Source organism: Bos indicus x Bos taurus, chromosome 20, assembly GCF_003369695.1.
Source record: "Bos indicus x Bos taurus breed Angus x Brahman F1 hybrid chromosome 20, Bos_hybrid_MaternalHap_v2.0, whole genome shotgun sequence".
Taxonomy (NCBI): domain Eukaryota; kingdom Metazoa; phylum Chordata; class Mammalia; order Artiodactyla; family Bovidae; genus Bos; species Bos indicus x Bos taurus.
In genome coordinates this window covers 14,511,031-14,534,068 of record NC_040095.1, presented here as the reverse complement: position 1 = coordinate 14,534,068, position 23,038 = coordinate 14,511,031, and the positions used below count along the sequence as shown (strand labels likewise).

At 36.3% G+C, this 23,038-nt stretch overlaps 1 protein-coding gene across 1 annotated transcript in view; it reads left to right on the top strand.

Moving 5' to 3' along the window:
* Window positions 1-23,038, top strand: part of CWC27 (CWC27 spliceosome associated protein homolog) — a 260,233-nt gene that overhangs the window by 41,795 nt on the left and 195,400 nt on the right. The window contains 3 exon segments of the mRNA XM_027520263.1: window positions 4,636-4,715; window positions 5,691-5,724; window positions 9,107-9,264. Coding sequence (XP_027376064.1) covers window positions 4,636-4,715; window positions 5,691-5,724; window positions 9,107-9,264 — 272 coding nt within the window.

The window sequence follows — 23,038 nt, the reverse complement described above, 5'->3', positions numbered from 1 at the left end:
CTAGATAATGAGGTACTGGCAGAGCTGCCTTCCTTCTGGCAGCTGAAGAGAATCCATTCCCTTATTTTTCCAGTTGCTAGAGACTGCCTGTATTCTTTGGTTAATGTCTTCTTCATCTTCAAAGCCAGCAATAGCAGGTCAAGACTTTCTTATCTTTCATCATTCTGCCCCTGACTTTCCTGCTTCCATCTTTCTTATAAAGATTTCTGATTACCTTGGACCCACCCTGATAATCTGGGATAATCTCCTCATCTCAAAATTCTTAATTTACCTACAGAATTCCTATTGCCAAGTCAAATAACTTACCCACAAGTTTTGAAGATCAGGAAGTGGACATCTTTAGGGGCTATTACCTGCCTACAACCTATTTGTATCTAAGCAAAACTGTGTGGAGTATTCCTATTGACAGCACTTGTTTATGGTTCATTTTTAGTTTTAGAAGGTAGAAATAGGGTTAGTTGGATGGTTGAAAATTAAACATAGATTTTCTTTTTCTCCAATTAGAGAGTTGTCCAATTATAGAACTCCTTTAAAAAGGGGTGATTTTTCATGTATGTATGTGTGTAGTTATTAAGCTCCTTTCCAGTGTGGAGATACTGGTTGACTAGTCAGTGATGTCAAGGAGATTCCTGCATTGTGTGGGAGACTAGATTAAATGGCTTAAAGATTTTTCCTCCTGTCAAGTTTTCTGGTTCTGTACTAAAGGTCACAAGAATGTAATAGGGTTCATCATAGAAACTATATATATATATATTTATATATATATATAAGCAGAGATGGAGACTGATAGATTGATTGAATTTTAGGAATTGGCTTGTATGTTTATGGGGGCTGGCAAGTCTAAAATCAGTAGAGTGGGCCAGCAAGCTGGAAACTCAAGGAGGAGTTACTGTGACAGTCTTGAGTCCAAAATCTGTAGGCTGGAAAGTCAGGCATAATTTTTGTGTTACAGTGTTGAGGCCAAATTGCTTCTTCTTGGGAAAGTCTTTACTCTTAAGGCCTTCAGCTGATTAGATGAGGCCCACCTACATTTTGGTGGATAATCTGCTTTACTCAGTCTACTGATTTAAGTGTTTAATCACATGTTTAAAAAATACTTAATTTTGTAACACCATCTAGACTGGTGTTTGAATAGACAGCTTGGGTACATAGCATAAAATTAACCATCACACTGAAGTAGTTAGAAATTGGCACTCAGACCTTCCAACTTCTTGACCACTATGCCTCTTGCTTTCTTTCTACTTGTATTTAGTTCCCACTGTTTCACTGCCTCTGTGCTCTTGATAAGAAGTAGCAGATAATAATATAACTTTCCCAAATCCCCTTTGATGTTCATTTTCAGGTTTGCCTATGGTTTTGAATTTACCTTGGAGCTTTTTATGTTGTGCTCACTAAATATATTTAGTATTTTTTTCAGCCCCTCAACCAATTAATGAGCCAGCTGCCTTTATGTAACTTCTTCAAAAATTATTTTAAAGTATATTTGGTGTTTCTTCTTTCTCTAAAATTATTATTGATAGTATAAATAAGAACCTTAAAATAGGTCTCAGAAAGAATAGGCATGAAAGAAATATTTGAATTCATTTTTACCCTCTTAGAGCCTATCTCCTATTTATTTTCTTGGCCTGCAGGATTCAAAGTCTACTATAGTGGGAATGGACATCTAAAAAATTGCTTTTGATCATATATTTCTCTACTAGTTTAATTGAAAATATTAATTTAAATTTGAAATGGTAATAATTATTCATATTAATCAGTTTCCTTCTATTGTGAAGTCTTATTTAAAGTTAATGTTAAGACAAGTTTCTTCTTTTCTTTTAAGCTGGTTTAAGTTTTAGGAGATAAACAAGAAACCATTTTTAAAGAAATTGTATTTATCTGTTTTTGGCTGCACTGGGTCTCTGTTGCAGCGTGTGAACTTTCTCCAGCTGCAGGCGGGGATGCTCTCTAGCTGTGGTGTGCAGGCTTCTCACTGCGCTGGCTTCTCTTGCTGTGGACCACAGGCTATAGGGTGCACAGGCTTCAGTACTTGCAGCGCATGTGAAATCTTCTTGAATCAGGGATTGAACCTGTGTCCCCTGTTTTGGCAGGCAGATTCTTTACCACTGGACCATTGGGGAAGTTCAAAAACCTATTTTTAAAAAACGTTAATTAAGCTAACATTTATAAACTAATATTTACAAGTAAATGGAATAGTATAGCTTATTAATGGACCAAGAACCTGGAGACCTGAATTCTAATCTTACTCCTCTTATGTATTAGTGCAACTCTCATTTCCTGATCTATTATCTGTTTCTGGACTAGAGAGTCTGAGGCCTCCTCTGGCTGTTATGTCTGTAATTGTGACTCCATGAAGGAAGCATATGGGGAGAATTGATAAGGAACTATTTCTTAGCATAAATGAAAATAAACATTGGTGGCTAGAGGTGCAGAAGGAAGAAATTTTAGAAAGGAAAACATGAAAATAAGATGCTTGTGTTTTATTCTAGTTGAGGTCATTTTATATTCATTTGTTCACTTTTGTACACATATCTTATGTAACAAAACTGCTATTATTATTATTTCCAGTTTTTAGGCATAGGTTCTGAAGTCTGATGAGGTCATTCTCTTTCCCCAAATGGTACAAGTTTTGGCCTGAAGCCCACAGAATTACTGATTATTAGATTTTGAAATTCTTTTGGTCCAACTGTTATCCTCTTTTCCTGTGTTCTTTCTATTATACCACCTTCAGTTTTTGGACAGTTTACATTGTTAGACAAACATCAAGTAATTCTTTGATGTTTGTCTTTTTATTACTTCTTGGTTTTCGTAAGGTTATGGAATTAGATATATATATTAATTGCATATCTGTGACTTTTTAAAAGTACAGATAATAGTATTTTTAATTGAGAAAAGTTTTTATTTTGCCCAGTGAAACTGGATTATAAGTATATTTAAATGGACATCTAAAAAATGATTAGGTCTTTAAAATGTGGAGTACTCCATGTTAATACAGAAAAATTCTAAAATAGATTATTTTTATCATGGAAATAAATTTCAGAAAGTATACATCTGCTTCAAAGTAAGGCCTGTCAAATTTAGAAGCCTATTCTCAAAATTGTTAAGCAGTGAAGAATGAGGATAAAGGGAAAAAGGTCTTTTCACCTCTCTGTATTTGACATTTTAAAATTTCAGTTAACACATTTTGTAATGAATTTTTCAAAATAAAAACTTCCTTCAAGATAGAAATTGTCCTTTTTTCTTATCAACTCTAACCTGATACTGGTCACTCAGACATGATTAATTGAGGGATGGGAATGGTAAGCAGCTTTCCACCTTAAGATAGAAAGTACGAATTTAAAGTTTTCTCACCTTATGGTGAGGAAGCTTGTACAATAGTCTGCAGCTCTGAAACAGGCCAGTTGTTCTGGGTCCATAGGGGCCTATAGGAAAAGAAAAGTGGATTATATCATTGTGAGATAGACCAGGATTTAAATCCTAGATCATCTACCACTAGCTTTGTGAATTACTTAATCTAAGTCTATTTTCTGTCTGTAAAATGGGGCTGATAATGGCTACCGTACTACTTTCATTTGGTGACAAGAGGAATTGAGATGTGGGAATATTGTATTGTAGCTCAGTGCCTGACACAAGTATATATTTAATAAATTAGAATAATGGTTGTAGCTTGTTTTAATTTTTATTGGGATATACTTGATTTATAGTGTAGTGTTTCAGGTGTACAGCAAAGTGAATCAGATATACATACACATATATCCACACATATATATACACACACATATATCCACTCTTTTTTTAGGTTCTTTTCCCATATAGGTCATTACAGAGTGCTGAGTAGAGTTCTCTGTGCTATACAGTAGGTTCTTATTAGTCTATTTTACAAATTTATAGGCCCATCCCTACTGCCAAAAATGACATTATTTTGTCCGTTTTTTAATAGTTCTACTTATCTTATAATGTCTTATATAAATTTAAAGTATAAATTTACTGAGAATATGACTTTTGAAGTTATTTAATATTAGGTCACCAATGAGCAGTCATACATGAAAAGATCTTTTACATATGCTAAATAGTATTTTATAGATGTTCTCATCTGGTTGCTTGGGTACATTTTAAAAGTGTTCTGTGCAAGAATACTATACTACTGTATTCTTGCCTGGAGAATACCAGGGACGGGGAAGCCTGGTGGGCTGCCGTCTATGGGGTCGCACAGAGTCAGACACGACTGAAGTGACTTAGCAGCAGCAGCAGTATACACAGTATATTTGAAGAATAATAGTGTGTGTTTATTTCAAACTACTCTTGGGATTTGTCTTCTGAGTTTTAATATATCAATCAAAAATTAAGAAATCATAGAGTGTTTAGTGTTTGGAAATAGTAATCAATAAACTTGTTTTTAAGGCTATGTCACACTTTTTGAAGGAGAGATGCTTTTCAAATAATATTTTTAGTCTATGGGAGAATAAGATTGCTATTTTAAAAAGCTTTTGTTTCTACTTAGATTTTTCAGTAACATGTATCTTTTACTAATAACCACAGAATAGCAGTACTAGATAATATGTAAATGTGTTAACTTGTCCTTTTGGAAAACTGTTTTTTCCTCCACTCATGATTACATTGTACATTTCTTTCTAGAGCATGAAGGGGAAAAGCAAAAGTAGTCATGACTTGCTTAAGGATGATCCACATCTCAGCTCTGTTCCAGCTGTTGAAAGGTTAGTATGGTGCTAAGCTCTTATTTTTTGGCTCAGATAATTTTCTGGCTCCCTTTGTGAGTAAGCAGTCAGTTCTCATTAAGTCAAATTTTGTCAGCCCAACCAAAAAACTAAAGTGTTTTGGTAATGGGGGTAATAGAGCTACTAGCATAATGGAGAGAGAATCACTCTGGTCACATTCACTCTCTTGCTATCGATCTATCTTTGTTGAGCTAATTAAAGTTACCTGTTAAACTTCTAAATCTTGGGATAGTTTGAACACTAGAGAGCTGTCCACTTTAATGATTTAATGTTTAATTTAAAGTTTTTTTTTTTACTAATCTTCTTCTTTAATCATTTTTGTCTCAGAATCATGAGTAAGCAAATCAGATTTGAAGGGTTTTGTGAGGAAATCACCACATTTTGGACCAGTTCACTGAGTATTATTCCATACCTATTTCAGGAGTTACCAGAAAACTGTCTTACTGTTTTTGTTGCTTCTCTTTGGTACGGGAAAATGTCTGACTGTTAAATGTAATTATATGTGATTTACTGGACCAGTGATTGAAAGGTGCACTACAATACTGTGGTACTGAGTTTAGCTCATTTTTAGAAATTGTACATTGTAACAGTCTGTTCTTAACATACTTGTATTTGAAGGACTTGTCTTCTTCAGCCTGAAGACATAAAGCCAATATAAGAAATTAATTTCTGCAGCCTTTTGTTCATAAAAATAGCACTATTGGTTATTTGCTTTTTAAAAAAAAAATTCTAGAAGATTTGTATTTGTGCTAATGGAGCATACCTTCTATTCTGTTTATAAAAACAACTTCCTTTTAGAATGTTTCTCTTTGCTGTATGATGCCATTCTGAAATTCCTGTGTTGAAGTATTTTTGAGCTATTAATCATAGCAAAATATTATAAATTTTTGGGTAATTGAATAATTTTACTAGTTTCATTTTGAAGCTAAAATTTGTTTTTCTTATTTTTTGTAGTGAGAGAGGGGATGCAGCAGAAGATTCAGATGATGTGAGTTTTAATTTTAGTATAAATATAGTTGAACAGTATATAGAAAATTCAAAATCTTTACAAATGATTATTTTTCCTAAAAGGTACTATATATTATCTTTTATAAATATATAAAAATTTGAAAAAATTTTGAAAGATTTGAAAAATAAATATGTATTTCAGTATTGGAATTTTCTTCATAGTAAATTTATGTATTTGTTTTCCTACAAAATCAGAATCTTATATATGAATTTTTAGCCTGTTTTTTCCTCCATCTCACATAATGTTACATGAATACTCAAAATTTAGATGGCATTGATTTTGTTTTATTATGATAAGTTTAAATGCTGATGTGTAACATGATATATGGGAAATGCTTGAATCAGTCATTTATGGTAGTTTCCTTCTTCATACAAACATTTCAGAACATTCTCTCTTAAAAGTGTCTTGACGTCTTTGCATTACTTGTACTGGCTATTAGAGCTGATAAGGCAGGATTTCCTTTATGTGTAAGAGATCAAGTTTTTCAAGTCATTCATTTGCCACCTGATATAAAAACTCATTGATCTGTGCATTGTACAGAAGGAAACACATAACTGTCCATGCAAGAACACAGCTTCATCTATTATCATATTCAAAAGACAGCATTTTCTCTGTGTAAATGGAGAAAGAATGACTGTCTAACCTGGTCAAGAGAACCTTCTGGGAAGAGATGATGCTGTGTTGTGTCTTATAGGAGAATTAGGAGTTAACTAGATCAAAAAAGAAAGTGGTAAAGGGTGGGGTCACTCTAGCTTAGAGAACAGCATATGTTAACACATAGTGACTGGAGAAGGCAATGGCATCCCACTCCAGTACTCCTGCCTGGAAAATCCCATGGACGGAAGAGCCTGGTGGGCTGCAGTCCATGGGGTCACTAAGAGTTGGGCCTGACTGAGCGACTTCATTTTCACTTTTCACTTTCATGCACTGGAAAAGGCAATGGCACCCCACTGCAGTACTCTTGCCTGGAGAATCCCAGGGATGGGGGAGCCTGATGTGCTACCATCTGTGGGGTTGCACAGAGTTGGACGTGACTGAAGCGACTTAGCAGCAGCAGCAACACATAGTAACTAGGAGAGAGTATATCTTATTTAGGAAGTACACATTAAGGTTAAAGTTTGAGAAGGAACCTCACTGTGAGGAGAGCAGGAGGGAAGAGGGTTAGAGGGAGCCACATCTATAAAAGGCTCTGAAGTAGGAGAGAGTTTGTTGTGTTTCAGGAGCTGAAAACGGACCAAAGGGACCAGAACTTAGTGACAGGAAGGAGAGTGGTGAGGTTGGAGAGGTGGGGAGAAGTCAAAGAGTAGAGAGCTTCATAGACTATGGTGAGGAGTTTAAATTTCATTCTAAAAATGATGAGAAACAGTTGAAGGGCATTAGTTAAAAAGATGAGTGCTGTGGTCAACTTTGCATTTTAGGAAGATCCGTGTTGGCAAAGTTAGAGGAGAAAAATTAGAAGAAATAGGCAGGACTCAAGGAGAACTGTCAGGGAGCTATGTTGAGAGGAGAAATAAAGAAAGAAAGTGAAGTCGCTCAGTCGTGTCCGACTCTTTGCGATCCTATGGACTGCAGCCTGCCATGGTCCTCCATCCATGGGATTTTCCAAGCAAGAGTACTGGAGTGGGTTACCATTTCCTTCTCCGGAGCATCTTCCTGACCCAGGGATCAGGAACCTGGGTCTCCCACATTGTAGGCAGACACTTTACCATCTGAACCACCAGAGAAGTCCTGTTGAGAGGAAAGCTGGTAGAAAATCACAGCTGTGAGATGGGAGACAGACAGACTTGAAAGAGGTCTAAGAGGTGACTTACTCTCAGGGAGACAACCATAAGCTTTCTGATTTGGTCAGCTTGTTAGATGGGTACAAAAGACAAATGGGGAGAATGATGAAAAATAATGTGCTTAATAATGTACATTTTGTGATTCAGATAACTTGGAGACATCTGTGTAACGTTAATATGGATCTGGAAGGTAGGACCAAGGCCTGATGTAAAATTATCCATACATTCTTATGGTCTTGGCAGGGGTAAGGTCACCTAAGGATAGTGTGTGATCTTTAACCTGTTTAGTGTCCCAAGATCCTTTGCAGTCACTAAAATGGTGGACCTCTGACCCAGGAAACACTGCATCCACAAACAAAATTTTACTAATTTGCATGGCATTTTTTTTGTCTCCTGAGGACCATGCATGGAAGACCTGGGTCAATGGTTATGAAATTTTAAAGCTAAAGAAAGTCTTAAACATCTCACTGAAAACACTCACAATTTCTATCTACAGAGATTAGAAACAATCCACATTTTATAGTCTGAGAACCACTGCCCTAGGGTCCACAGGCTTCAAGTTAAGAATCCTGCCTCACCAAGACTCACCTGGTCAGAGAATCACAAGAGAAAAAGATCAACTTGGGTAGTTTCTTCCTTCTTCTCTACCCTCTTCCCTCCTTCTCTCTTCCTTTTTCTCTCCACTTCTCTGTCTGTTAATCCAGGGAGCTATTCTGGAAGTTGTCAATTTAGCAATAAGCACAACAGTCCAGAATTTTAGCTCTTATGGAGTCTTTCCTTTGATCATTGGAGACAATAATCATATAAATAATTAAAATATATAGTATGTCAAATGAGTTATAAATGTTTTGAGGAAAAACAGGGAAGGGGAATAGAGACCACAGTGGGTGAGCGTATGTTTCTGCCATTTTATTAGGGTGATCAAGAGAAGGAGCACTGAGAGGGTAAATTTGACCAGAGACCTGAAGAAGATGAAAGAGTGAGCAATGCAGATTCATAAAATAAGAGTTTCAGGTTGGAAGGAAGAGCAACTCCAGAGTTGGCTGTGTTGCTGGCCTAGAATTGTAGGAGATTATGTCAAGGAGCTACAGATTGTATAGTGTCTTGGTAGAGTTGGGGACTCATTGCAGGGTTTTGAGAGAGGAGTGATTGCTATGTCTTAATTTGTAGGAGGAAATATCAGCTTCTTTACCTCCACCTCTTTTATTTGCATTAATACGTGGTTGAGGTCAGTATGCTAGCCAACTGCCTCCAGAAGCCACCTTGCCTCCTGGGGAAGAACAAGAATGTACAACAGATCAACACAAAAGTCTGGGTAATCCAGCAGGAGCACAGTCTGCTGCACAGATGGACTGGTTGTGGATTGAGCAGCAACCCTTGCTGGGCTATGGTATACTTAGAGCAGACCCCAGCAGGTATTCTCACGAAGAGCAGATTCTTCGAGCCCTTACTAGTTCAAAATGAAACAAACAAACAAAAAAAACTGGCCTAAAATGCAGTGAGGAGAGTCTGAGACAGACCTCTGGAAGCGAAAGGAGAAACTGGAATGCCCAGTAAATACTACATTTCACTTTTTACAGGATGGAGAATATGAAGGTGCAGAGCATGATGAATATGTTGATGGTGATGAGAAGAACCAGATGAGAGAAAGAATTGCAAAAAAGTTAAAAAAGGACACAAGTGAGAATGTTAAGAGAGCTGGAGAGGGTGAAGTGGAGAAGAAACCAGTTAGCCGCAGGTGAGTCAAGCAGTTGAAATATCAGAGTTTCTGTCTTTTATACTTCATTTAAAATTAAGATTGAGTCCTCTATTCAACTTACTTTCTAAAATGTTGTTTTCATAGTGTTTGATATATATACCAGTTGTCCTAAATTATCCCACTCAGGCCAAAAAGAAAATAGACCAATTTTATTTACATCAGTGGTCTTGAGTCAAATTCTGCTTTATTTCTCTTTGATCTCTTCTTTAAAAGCCTCCAAGTTTTTTCTTTTTATATTTGAGGTAAGCAAAATATTAGCTATATGTGAAAGACTGCATTTGTTTAAAACAAACAAGATAAGTTAAGTCATTATACAAAACAAAAAAATGTCCTCAGATTTAGGGGAGTGAAATTTGTCAAAAATGACTAAGAAGGATGTGGCCCTGAAAATACTCTTAATATTTTTTCAAGTCTGATTTATACTGTCTACCCCTCCTAACCTTGGTGGTATCATAAAATAAATCTCAGCACATGTCTCATTTTAAAGACTTGTTAAATTTTGTGACTCAACATTTTATTCTCCTGAAATTCAGCTTAATTGAAAAGCTCTCCTTTATAATTCTGTTATTACAACTTTGTTACACATATAAAATAATATAGCTTTAAAAAAGGTAGTGTTTGTTTTCTTTGAATGACCTACAGTTGGGGGTAAGATAGGTGTAACTCCCTATAAACAACATTGTTTTATTCTATTATGTTTCTCAACGTCACACAGGAAAACTACAAATAAAAAACATTTTCATATTATCATCACTTAGATCTCTAAATTTTTTCTTTATGTAACCAGAAAAGTACTTCCCCAGAAATTTCCACTGATAGTATAACCTTTTGCATTCAGAAATGGTACTTAGAAGTCTTTAAATATCTTTTTCTGGCAAAATTCACCTGATGCTCAAGTAATCATTGTTGAATAATTTAATATAGTTGATTAACTTTGGGCCACTACTGGATGAAGATTTTAGTGATCATATATATGCTTATATAAGGCCCATGGAGTTGACGGGCCTCTTATCAGCTCAAACGTTTAGTTGGATCATGAATATAATCAAGAATACTTTATTTCTCTCTCTTACTCAGAAGATGCATTTCCTGATTTTTCAGTTCCTTTCAGTCCAGTCACTCAGTCATGTCCAACTCTTTGCAACCCCATAGCCTGCAGCACAATAGACTTCCCTGTCCATCACCAACTCCTGGAGCTTGCTCAAATTCATGTCCGTTGAGTCAGTGATGCCATCCAATTATCTCATCCTCTGTCATCCCCTTCTCCTCTTGCCTTCAGTCTTTTCCTAGCAGCAGGGTCTTTTCCAGTGAGTCAGTTCTTCGCATCAGGTAGCCTAAGTACTGGAGCTTCAACTTCAGTATCCGTCCTTCCAATGAATATCCAGGACCTATTTCCTTTAGGACTGACTGGTTTGATCTCCTTGAAGTCCAAGAGACTCTCAAGAGTCTTTTGCAACACCACAGTTCAAAACCATCAGTTCTTTGATGCTCAGCTTTCTTTATGATCCAACTCTCATATCCAGCATGACTACTGGAAAAACCATACCTTTGACTATACGGACCTTTGTTGGCAAAGTAATGTCTCTGCTTTTTAATATGCTGTCTAGATTGGTCATAGCTTTTCTTCCAAGGAGTAAGCGTCTTTTAATTTCATGGCTGCAGTCACCATCTGCAGTGATTTTGGAGCCCAAGAAAAGAAAGTCTGTCACTGTTTCCATTCTTTCCCCATCTATTTGCCTTGAAGTGATGGGACTGGATGCCATGATCTTTGTTTTTTGAATGTTGAGATTTAAGCAGCTTTTTCACTCTCCTCTTTCACTTTCATCAAGAGATTGTTTAGTTCCTCTTTGCTTTCTACCATAAGGTTGGTGTCATCTCCATATCTGAGGTTATTGATATTTCTCCCAACAGTCTTGATTCCAGCTTGTGCTTCATCCAGCCCAGCATTTCTCATGATGTACTCTGTATATAAGTTAAATAAGCAGGGTGACAACGTACAGCCTTGAGGTACTCGTTTTCCAATTTGGAACCAGTCCTTTCTTCCATATCTGGTTCTAACTGTTGCTTCTTGATCTGCATACAGATTTCTTAGGAGGCAGGTAAGGTGCTCTGGTACTCATATCTGTTTAAGAATTTTCCACAGTTTATTTTGATCCACAGTCAAAGGCTTTAGCATAGCTAATGATGCAAAAGTAGATGTTTTTTCTGGAACTCTCTTGCTTTTTCTGTGATCCAGCAGATGTTGGCAATTTGATCTCTGGTTCCTCTGCCTTTTCTAAATCCAGCTTGAACATCTGGAAGTTCTCAGTTCACATATTATTGAATCCTAGCTTGGAGAACTTTGAGCATTACTTTGCTAGTGTGTAAGATGAGTGCAATTGTGCAAAAGTTTAAACATTATTTGCATTGCCTTTCTTTGGGATTGGAATGAAAACTGACCTTTTCCAGTCTTGTGGCCACTATTGAGTTTTCCAAATTTGCTGGCATATTTAGTACAGCACTCTCACAGCATCATCTTTTAGGATTTGAAATAGATCAACTGGAATTCCATCACCTCCACTAGCTTTGTTCATAATGATGCTTCCTAAGGCTCTCTTGACTTCGCACTCCAGGATGTCTGACTCTAGATGAGTGATCACACCATTGTGATTATCTGGGTCATGGAGATCTTTTTTGTATAGTTCATCTGTGTATTCTTGTCACCTCTTCTTAATATCTTCTGCTTCTGTTAGGTCCATCCCATTTCTGTCCTTTATTGCACCCATCTTTGCATGAAATGTTCCCTTGGTATCTCTAATTTTCTTGAAGAGATCTCTAGTCTTTCCCATTCTATTGTTTTTCTTTATTTCTTTGCATTGATCACTTAGGAAGGCTGTCTTATCTCTCCTTGCTGTTCATTAGAACTCTGCATTCACATGGGTGTATCTTTCTTTTTCTCTTTTGCCTTTCGCTTCTCTTCTCAGCTATTTGTAAGGCCTTCTCAGACAACTTTGCCTTTTTGCATTTCTTTTTCTTAAGGAGGCTTTGATCACAGCCTCCTATACAGTGTTATGAACCTCCATCCATAGTTCTTCAGGCACTCTGTTGATCAGATCTAATCCCTTGAATCTATTTCTTACTTTCACTGTATAATCATAAGGGATTTGATTAATGTCATACTTGAATGGTCTAGTGGTTTTCCCTACTTTCTTCAATTTAAGTTTGAATTTTGCAGTTTAAGTCTGATTTCTAAAAGATTAGCTTTCTAATGTGACAAAAAATACATTGAGTTTTTAATAGGTGAACCAAACATTTGTCATCTTTAAGTGCTTTTTAAGTCCTCAACTCTGTTTTGTTGGCCTTAATACAACTTTAAATACTTATATACCCTATAATTAATATAACTTAAAGTTTAACTAAGTTGAATTTTCTGTAAGAATAAATAAAGCTTACTTGGTAAAACTTGCCATAGTAAGTACAAAACATCTATTTATAACTATTCTTCTCTTCCCCCAAGTTTTCAGTATTCACATCCTCCTTTGTCCCTCCTTTATCCTGTGTCTCCTACCCTACAAAGAGAAATGAAAGAAAAATAAGGAGGTCAGGACAAAGTACAGAATTTCAGAGAGAAAATACAGTTTTTCTCTCTTGTCTAGAAACGTCCATGATTGTCTCATGACCACTTATTTTGAGGGGAAGAAAATTTCAAAATCATTAGCGGTTTTGGTCAGCTAAACCAGCTTCACTATAGTTTGTCTCAAGTTAATTTTATGTTAAAAGAAAAAGAAACTTCTAAGAGTCTTTAAAAATTGTAATGTGGTTAAAAAAAAGGATAATTGTATTTATTAATAAAAGAAAATCCCTGCTCAGCCTAAGTTAAATTATAATGGGTATAAGATAGTTGCCAGCCCTGTAGGATGTCAATGTGAAATCATTATCTATTCAAAAAGCAATTCTTTTAGTATATACAAACTTTTCACCTGGATGTGTTTGAAGTACTCGATTATCCTTCAGTCGTTTTCTGATTTGAGCAGTATGATCAAGGACTAAACTAGCCTTGATCAACTTTTTATGCTAGAGCCATTCAAAATGTGATTTTACTGAAAATTTGTGGTAAAGAAACATCTGGAATCTGTTAAAGCTGTTTATCACTTTGGATGGTAAACCTACAAGCAGATTTCTTGAGTACTTAATATTTAAGTTGAGGAATAATATTTCACAATATAATTTTTAGCAGATTTACAGAGTGGAATATTTTCCTAATTGTTCTGTTGAAAAATACTTAGGGGTTCAAGAGGGGAAAACAATCCAAAGCTCTTATTACCTTCTCTCCTTTCTTTTCTTTCATGTACTCATTCTGACTTGAGGATCTCTGTCTCTTGCTTCCTTCCTTTTCTCAGTGTATAGTCTCTTTCTTAACCAGTCCACTTCCTCTAAGCCTCCGCCTTGACTACTGAATGCTGCTGAGCAGAACCATGCGGCCAGGGGCAAGTCCGGCCTCAGCTGTGCCTCCGGTGCGTCTTCATTACCCAGCCGCTGGCGCTGCCCTTCAACCTCAGGTTCACTCTCCCTCATCAGATCACCTGGCTTTCTGCTCTATGAAACAGGAGTACCTTCTGCAACTCATATTCTTTTCCCTGTTTATTCAGATCAGTTCTTATCTCCTCCTCTTCTACTGTTAAGGTAGGAATCCCTTTACCCATTGAAAATGATTCCATCCTCTTTCCTTTGTAGTTTTCTCTCTCACTCTTGCCTTTCCTTCAACTTGTGGATAGACTTAAGGAGTGAAAAAAAGAAAACCACTTAATTTCATTCCCTGTCCCCATTACCTTAGTTCCCATTTATTTCTAAATACACGTCATTCAGCTTTTCCTTCGTCACTCTCCTGAAACTGCTCTCCCTAAGGCCATGTATTTGATACATCTAGTGACTGCTTTCCAGTTTTTGTTTTTCCTAGTGTCTCTGTTGTGGAATTTGGCATTTTTTTTGCTTTTTCCCTCTTAAAAACCATCCTCCTCATGAACTTGCCACTTAAATTGTGTTTCACTTGGGATCTTTATAGAAATGCCAAGTTTCAAGCCCCACCTCACACTTTTTAAATCAGAATCTGCATTTTAGTAGAGTGATTTGTATATTCAAGTTTGAGAAGCACTCCTCTGGAAGAGTAATTTTTACCACCAGTGCCACTGGACTAGTTCAAGTTTATATCATCTTAGCTCCAAGGTCAGCAATTCCCGACTCCCCAGGGTGTTTCCCAGGGTATTCCTATAGCATCTATTTCTTCTTTGTGTGGCCTTATACTGTAATTTTCTTGAAGGCAGAGATTATGTCCATTTGTCTGTGGTCAAATAGCATGAGGACACAAATATTTATGTAAATGAATGAACAACAAAAAGGAATGAATCCTTCATTGACAAATCATTTCTGTAGATCTTGTAAGTGACTTGTATTTATCATAAGAGATTTATCACATGAGATTTATTGGTTTGCCTTCTATCCATTGCCTAGAGTGAATTCCTTCAGAGATCATCTTCTTTATCTTTAGGTCCTCTGAGTCTTATGTAATGAGTGTATGGTAATTAGTCATTAAAGTTTGTGTAATGAGTGGGTGAATAAATGAATGAATGCATTTGTGATTCATTAGGGGAGTGGTTTTCACCTCCTGACTCCACATTAGATTCACTGGAAAAATGTTAAAAAGAAAAACTATTGATACGCAGATCCCACTCCAAACGATTCTGAATGATTTAGTCTGAAGTGAAGTCTAAGCATATCCTTTTTTAACATTTTAACTTTCAATTTAAATATACATACAGAATTTATCTGTATGAACTATATTTCATAGTGCACGTATTGCTGAATGTTTACAAACCAAATACACCCCTATACCCATCACCCAGTTCAAGAAACAAAATTGCCATTACCCACAGTTCTCCCTCTTGCCCTTTTCTGGTTATTTCTTCTTTTATTCCCTAACAGTAACTACTTTTCTAACTTCTGAGAACATAACATTAATTTAGGGCAATAATACTTTGTAAAATCTGTCCATATATTCTAGTGTGCAGTTAGGGTTAAGAACTGTAATCCCCACCAAGCACTAGACTTTAAAAAAAAAAAAAGTTGCATCACCTCCAAGTCTTCTTTGCAGTCTGACAGAGACAAAATATTAATATCAATGGAACTCAATTTAATCTCTGAAAAAGTAAAAGGGTCAGTATAGTGGGAAGTCATTTTAGAAGAAACAGAATGATACTGAGTTTTCCTAATGTTTTTTAAGATGTGTGCTGTTAAAAACCCAAATCAGTATCTCAATCTTTTCCATATATTTGAATCACCTGAGGACAACCGCCCACCACCCCCCCACTCCCTACCCCCTACCCCACCGCGATCAAGACATCAAAATGTTTGGACCATGAGAAGTTTTAGAAAGCACAGGTTATTCTAATGTGCACTCAAGATTAACTGAAAGGCATTGCAGCATGTCTTTTGCAAAGTCCTGTTTTAAAATTTTTTCTAAAGTATCCTTTTGTTGCCTGTAGGTGGAGCTCAGCTGCTGCAAGTTAATCATATAAACCAAGCTGAGTTGTCTGCTCTACTTCTTTTTTCGCATTTGTGTATAGATTTATAATAAATGGCTAAACAGTAAAATCAGATGTAACAAGCAGACTGGATAGTCAGAAATCAGTGGTTTGTTGTGCTGATTACAGTCATCATGGAAATCCTTTCTTTTATTGTGTAATTTCTATCATCTCTAATTTTATTGTGATTACTCTTACTTCTATATTATTTTCATCAAATTAAAATATAAATGAAAGAAATCTTGACACATACCCTGAAATCGCCATCATTAGTTTCTGTAGTAGTTGTTCAAGGTTAACTGGAGTAATGTTAGTTTTGGTGTTTGCAGAGGTTCTCGTTTGGTCAGCTGTGTTATGTCACATTAAGTCAACTGTGGCACTATTCCTTTTGTATAAAAACAGTTCTCTTATTTGGTAAAGTCAAGTTAATTTGTGTTCTATTCATAAACTGTGTTAGGTTGACTGAATATAAACTATCTTATCTGATAGTATCAAAAATTTAGATATAAATATCGAAATTGAGTTTGAAACCTAATGAGTTGAACTTTAAATTATGAAACAAGGGATAATACAGTCAGAAATACCTCCTTTGGCCTGGGTGAACACCCAAATGAGCTGTTGCTAATTTTAGCCTTACACAGTAAGTCTCCTTTTGTTGAATTTGAAATATGTGACCGCATTTTCTTATGGTACTTTGAATACTTTTATTTCCTCAATATTTCTGGCCTTCTGAAAAATATTAATACGTTTTCCCTGAGCCTTAGGGAATTTTTTGAGTCTTAATATACTTTGTATTCTGTTTTCTCTTACTTTATGATCAAACTTGAGGAAGTACATAGCTGTCTTCAGTACATAAGTTTAGTTTACTTTAGTGGATTCAAAAAGATAGTGTCATATTTAAGTTTCAAAAATTTAAAAGATAATGCACATTTAAAAATGATAGTACAAAATTTAAAAGATAATACAGTAACAAAGATTGAAATCCAGAGACATTCTAACCATCCTATGTAAATCATTAAAACCATGATCTCTAAGAAGTCCCCCTGCTGATCTCAGAACTTTTACAAGCAAGGAATGAAATTAACCAGTTAGAGCATTTCTTCTCCTTTTCACCTTCTGTTGCCCCAAGATATTGTACTGAAGCAGAGAGTAAAAAAAGAAAAGAAAGAAATGTAAGATATACTGGATAAGTGGTCTCTGAAAATTTGCAAGTGTTATTTCTTTGGTATGGAGTAGTAGTGGTTTAAATACTGTATTTTCAGAAAATATTGGGTTTAACATCAGATGTTAAGTTTTGGAGCACTCTGGTAGCAGCTAGTTTGCATACTAACTTTTACTAGAACTTGACTTTTCTTTTTTATATGTTCTTTCTTAATCTATCCTTCTATTCTCTTATTGTCAGTTACTGTGCAAGAACTGCTATATGCCAGACAGTGCCAGGCCCCAGGAACATGAAAACAAAGGAGAAATGGTTTCTGCCCACCAATGTTCACAACTGTAGCATAAGAGTGAGAATTATAAACAGTTAATTACAATTCAGTATGGCATGTGCTCTAATGGAAGTGCATGTGAAATATTATAGATGTTAAGTAGGCAATGTATATTTCAGGAAAAGTTTAAAATACCAGGATTAAAAAGGATTGAATGTATAATTGCCTTTTTTGTAGATCAAGAATGGTCAAATACAGCAATCTCATAAGTTCCACCCAAATGCTAGTAAGATAGGCCATTTTTTGGAACCACTGTCTAAAAGAAATAGCATTTTAGCATTGTCAAATCATCTAAATTAGTGTTGTATAATCTCCTTATGTGGACTAGATGGTTTATCATATTGTCTTTACCTGTTATTTTTTAAATTATGAAATATTTATAAACTATACCATCATTTGACTTTTCTGGTGAGCTTCCAGTTTTCTTCTTTTTGGGTATTTATAGCAAGAATTTGGATAAAACTGTTTCTTGGGCAGTTTGAAATAAAATACCACTTTAAAAATGCCCAGATAGTTTATTGATAACCTTAATCCATATCCAAGGAGTCACTTTCAAAATAAAACCAAAAAAGTCCTTGAACTTCAGTTATACACTTCAGAAATACAACCACCCTACCATTTTTACAGTTAGGTTTTGTATGACAGAAAGAAAACAGGGAAATGTACATATGGGGGGAGATTCTCCTGTCAAAATAGAGAAGAAGTAGTTGCATCTCTTTAGAATGTATTGATTTGTATTACCCTTGAGAGTTACATTCTATTGATCTTGTGGTATCAATTGTGTATAGGCAGTGGAATTATACATTTGAAATGTAGCATTGAGATTATGTGCGGGAAAACATTCTTTTAAGTTATCCAGCATTTGAGGAAATGTTCAGTATAGTCACACTGAAGAATTTTTAAACATTCATTGCTTTCCTATCTTCCTTATCAGGACTTTGTGAATTCACCTGTAAATGAAGTTGGCAAGAGTAGTTTGGTTAAATACAGAAGAGAATAGCCACCCAAGATGCCAAGTTCTTGTTTAGCACAAAGTTAAAAGCACATGCAGTTACACAAGGACTTGAGGAAGATATACGATTATTAATGATTTTATTCACTCTGACTTCAGCCATTCTCTCTGTTCCCTTCTCTAACCATTCAGGGTGTGTTTTCCACTTTCAGATATCACTTAGCTTTAATACTTTGAGTTCCTCTTTAGTCCAGGCACTGTGCTTGGTCCCAGGATGCTCAGATGAGAAAGGCTCAGCCCCTTCTCAAGCTGCTTAGTTTCTAGAAAAGGGAGACAATTAGATAAGCCAATAAGAGCTGTGAAGTTTTCACAGCCAGAGATTTTTTCTCTTATTCCACATGTGTTTATTGTTCTATGGTGTGGCCAGGCAATAAATTTTGCCAACGCAGTTTATTTCTCTAATTTAATCCTGAGAACAAAGCTGTGAGTAACATTATGATTCTTATTTTACAAAGGAAAAAAAAAATTGTACTTGAAGAGGTTAAGTGACTTGTGGCCAAAAAGTGGCAAAACCTGTACCTGAGCCTGCAGTGGTTTGATACCTTTATGGAGCCTGGAGAGGGGTTGGCTAGGGTTGACTCATGTGTGTCCAGCTGAAGTGTGCCTCATGTGGTATGTTTCTAGCAAAGTGGCAATATCGTTTTAGGAATATGTATTACTCTGTATAAATGTAGGGAGTGGATTAGAGGAAGGAGACTGAAGCAGAAAGGCAAATTAGTGGATTATTACATTAGTGCAAGGGAAAGGTAGTAAGAGGCTAATTAAGATAGTATCTGTGAGGATAGATACAAGAGACATTAAGGAGGTAATAGATTGGATGTAGGAGACTTGGAGGAAAAAGATATATTTCAGATGATTGTTTTCTGGCTTGGATACTTGGCTAAGTAGTGTGATAAGAATTGAGACAGGAACCCTGGATATTCCTTTTGTTTCTCTCCTGTTCTTTCTGTTATACATTGATGTCTCAACACATAAACATATATACTGAATTGTTTCTTATTTAATTGCTCCCCCTGGTGGCTCAGACGGTAAAGAATCTGCCTGCATTCAGGAGACGTGGATTAAATCTCTGGGTCTAGAAGATCCCCTGGAGAAGGGCACAGCAACCGACTCCAGTATTCTTGCCTGGAGAATTCCATGGACAGGGGAGCCTTGTGGGCTACAGTCCATAGGGTCGCAAAGAATTGGACATGAATGAAGCAACTTTCACTTTCCCCTTTTAAGTCAGTTGCAGAGCCAGAGATGACTGAGCAACTGAACAAAAATAAGTCAGTTTAGGTTAGGTTATGCTGTAGTAACAAACAATTCCCAAATCTCACTGGTTTAAAATTAATGTTTATTTCTTGCTCTAGCTACATCTTGGTGAGATCTGTACATCTGTTCCATTATCATTTTCATTCAGGGATAGAGGATGAAGGAACAGTTTCTTTCTGAGAAGCATGGTAGAGGGAAAAGAGTGACAAGGAATCATATTCTTAAAGCTTCTACCCAGAAGTGGCATATATCACTTCACCATTTTATTAGCCAGAGCAAGTGATGTAGCCAAGCCTGATGTCCACATGGTAAAGTAGCAACCTTTCACCGAGTGCTTAGAAACAGTAACACAATCTACTACAGCCTCTGTGCTTTATCCAGGAATTGCTATAAACACCTGTGCCTGTGTAATAAATTTATCCATCCTCCTCCTGGCAGAAAACACAAAAATAGACATCAGTTCAGTTGCTCAGTTGTATCCAACTCTTTGCAACACCATGGACTGCAGCATGCCAGGCTTCCATGTCCATCACCAACTCCCTGAGCTTGCTGAAACCTGTGTCCATCGAGTCTTGGCGATGCCATGCAACCATCTCATCCTCTGTCGTCCACTTCTTGCCTTCAATCTTTCCCAGCATCACGGTCTTTTCCAATGAGTTGGCTCTTTGCATCAGGTGGCTGAAGTATTGGAGCTTCAGTATCAGTCCTTCCAATGAGTACTCAGGGTTGATTTCCCATAGGATTGACTGGTTTGATCTTCTTGCTGTCCAAGGGACTCTCAAGAGTTTTCTCCCTCACCACAATATGAAAGCATTAATTCTTCAGTACTCCGCCTTCTTTATGGTCCAACTCTCACATCCGTACATGACCACTGGTAAAACCATAGCTTTGACTATATGGACCTTTGTTGGCAAAGTGATGTTTTTGCTTTTTAGTAGGGTGTCTAGGTGTGTTATAGCTTTCTATTAAGTGTGGCAGATCCTAAGTCTAGCTGATAGTGTAAGACTGTTTCTTCCAGGGCTGTGAGTAGGCCAGATTCTCTAAGGTGGGAATGTGGGAAGGGAGGAAATGAATAGCTGCTTTATTATTTCAGATAATTTTCTTAGTTGGTTTTCTTGTTGTTTCTGGAAGAGAATCATCTCAATCAATAACACTCAACGTGTTCATCCCTCCTCTTACTTTTTGGCGAATCATCTTGCTCCTTATTTCATTACAGAAACGGAAGTAATGGGAGAACTTTCTCATTTTCCCACCACGAAATCTGCTTATCTACATCTGAATTCATCTTCTAGCGAAGGCAACCCCCCCACTCTCTTCTCTGGTCCTCACTTTCTTACACTTATTACCAAGCAGTTAGCCACCTTACTCTTGTTGCTCACTTCACACCTGGCATATTATCCTTCTTGCTGTTCCAGACACGTAAAGCTCATTCGTCTTTCAAGCCTCTGCACTTGGGGTTGCCTCAGCTTGAAACTTTCTTCTCTGAGATATTCTTAGTAACCCTTCCTCCTCTTAGTAGTTATTCAGCTCCTTATTCAAGTGTCATCTTGTCAGAGAGGCTACCACACTGCTTAAATAATTGCCTCCGTCCCTACTGATGGCACATACCCAAATGACCTGGGGACAGATTTTTAAACTTTGGTTGGTTTTTACAAAATGCATATGCTAGGACCTTGGAGAAGGAAATAGCAACCCACTAGAGTATTCTTGCCTGGGAAGTCCCATGGACAGAGGAGCTATGGTCCTCCTCCTGAGTATAATCCACGAAGTCACAAAAGAGTCGGACACAACTTAGCAACTAAACAACAACAAATGCTAGGACTTGCTCCCCTCAAAAAAGCAAACAAAAAAACAAAACTCGTGCAGTAGGTCTAATACGATTTGCTCACAGTTTTTGAAGCTAGTTAATTAGTGATGAAAATACACATTACTCAATGTTTTTGCAGTGTTGGGAGCATCAGAGAATAAAACTAAACAAGTTTAAAAAGCAAGTTTGGAACTAACTTATCTGTCCTTTTCAGGCTCAGATTTTGTAGAAGACAGTGGGCATTCTAGGGAGTTAGAGGGTTTCTTCTCCCCACCAAAGTCACTTTTTCTACACGTTCTACAATTTTAAGAATGATTACTTTAGTGTTTCATCAGCATTAATCTTCTAAGCAAGTGGATTTTGTTCTATTTTGTTAGCCTTATTGAATCTTAGCCTTTATTTAAGCTTGTCTTTTTAAGAGTAGACATGGTATAAAAGTCTTCAGTAAAGATTTACTTTGAAGAAGAATCTCACAGAATTCACTACAGTTCTTTCCTTTTTGCCAATTTTGATATGTTAGAAAAATTTGATCTCTTCTCCTTCCTTAGTTTTTGTTATTTAGATATTGCAATACCATGTGTATCAGTTTGTTCAATGTAAGTGTGCATTTATATTGATTTCAATGTGTGTACTATACAAATGCACCTATGTGAGTGTTAAGGGCTTTCTTGGTGGCTCAGATAGTAAAGAATCTGCCTACAATGCAGGAGACCCGGGTTTGATCTTTGGTTTGGAAAGATCTCCTGGGAAGGGAATGGCAACCCACTCCAGTATTCTTAACTGGAGAATTCCCTGGACAGAGGAGCCCAGCGGGTTTATAGTCCATGGGATTGCAAAGAGTTGGACACGACTGAGCAACTAACACTTTAACTTTCATATGAGTATTAAACCTGAAATAGGTTTCCCAGTATTACTTTGAAGTATAGCTTCAGTGGCTTAATGTGAGATTTTTAATGTAATTTTCTATTTGATTTATTTTTCAGTAAGTCAATAAACAGAGTAAGCCTGTTTCTTCCAGGGCTGTTAACAGGGTAGGTCCTTTAAGGTGGGAATATAGACAGGAAGGAAGTGAATATAAGCCTATCTTCTACTTCATTTTTTTGTTAAAGGTTCTTAATACTTTTTTATGGTATCACTAATTGAAAATTTTGTAATGTCAGCACAGTTTGCTTTCCATTTTAAAATTTATATTGTTGATTTAGCTGCTTCTTTAAAGATTTATCTTGTTTAAACAGTCTCGAGTTTATTATATGATAGTGGATAGAATTCTGTTCCTACTGAAAAGTACTTTTCTTATGGTCAAAGGCAGTTATTAATCGGCATGCAAGCTTAAGTATTAAATCCTTTCTTTTTAATTTGTGTTTTCAATTTGTTCTAGAAATTCATTAGATCAAAGGTATATATGTACTCAACAGATAGGAAGTTAGATTTGTTCTTTGCTGTATATTTGATTTTCTTGATCCTAAGAAAATGTTTTCTTAAACTTCAAAAGTTATATAATGACTTCCTGCCAATTTCTTTTTCCTTTTAGATAAGCATTTACCTTTTTATCAATGATTTTATTAATCATTACAGATTAATAGAAAATTTCTGGATGTGCTTATTTGTTCGCAGTATTGACAGTAACTTGAAA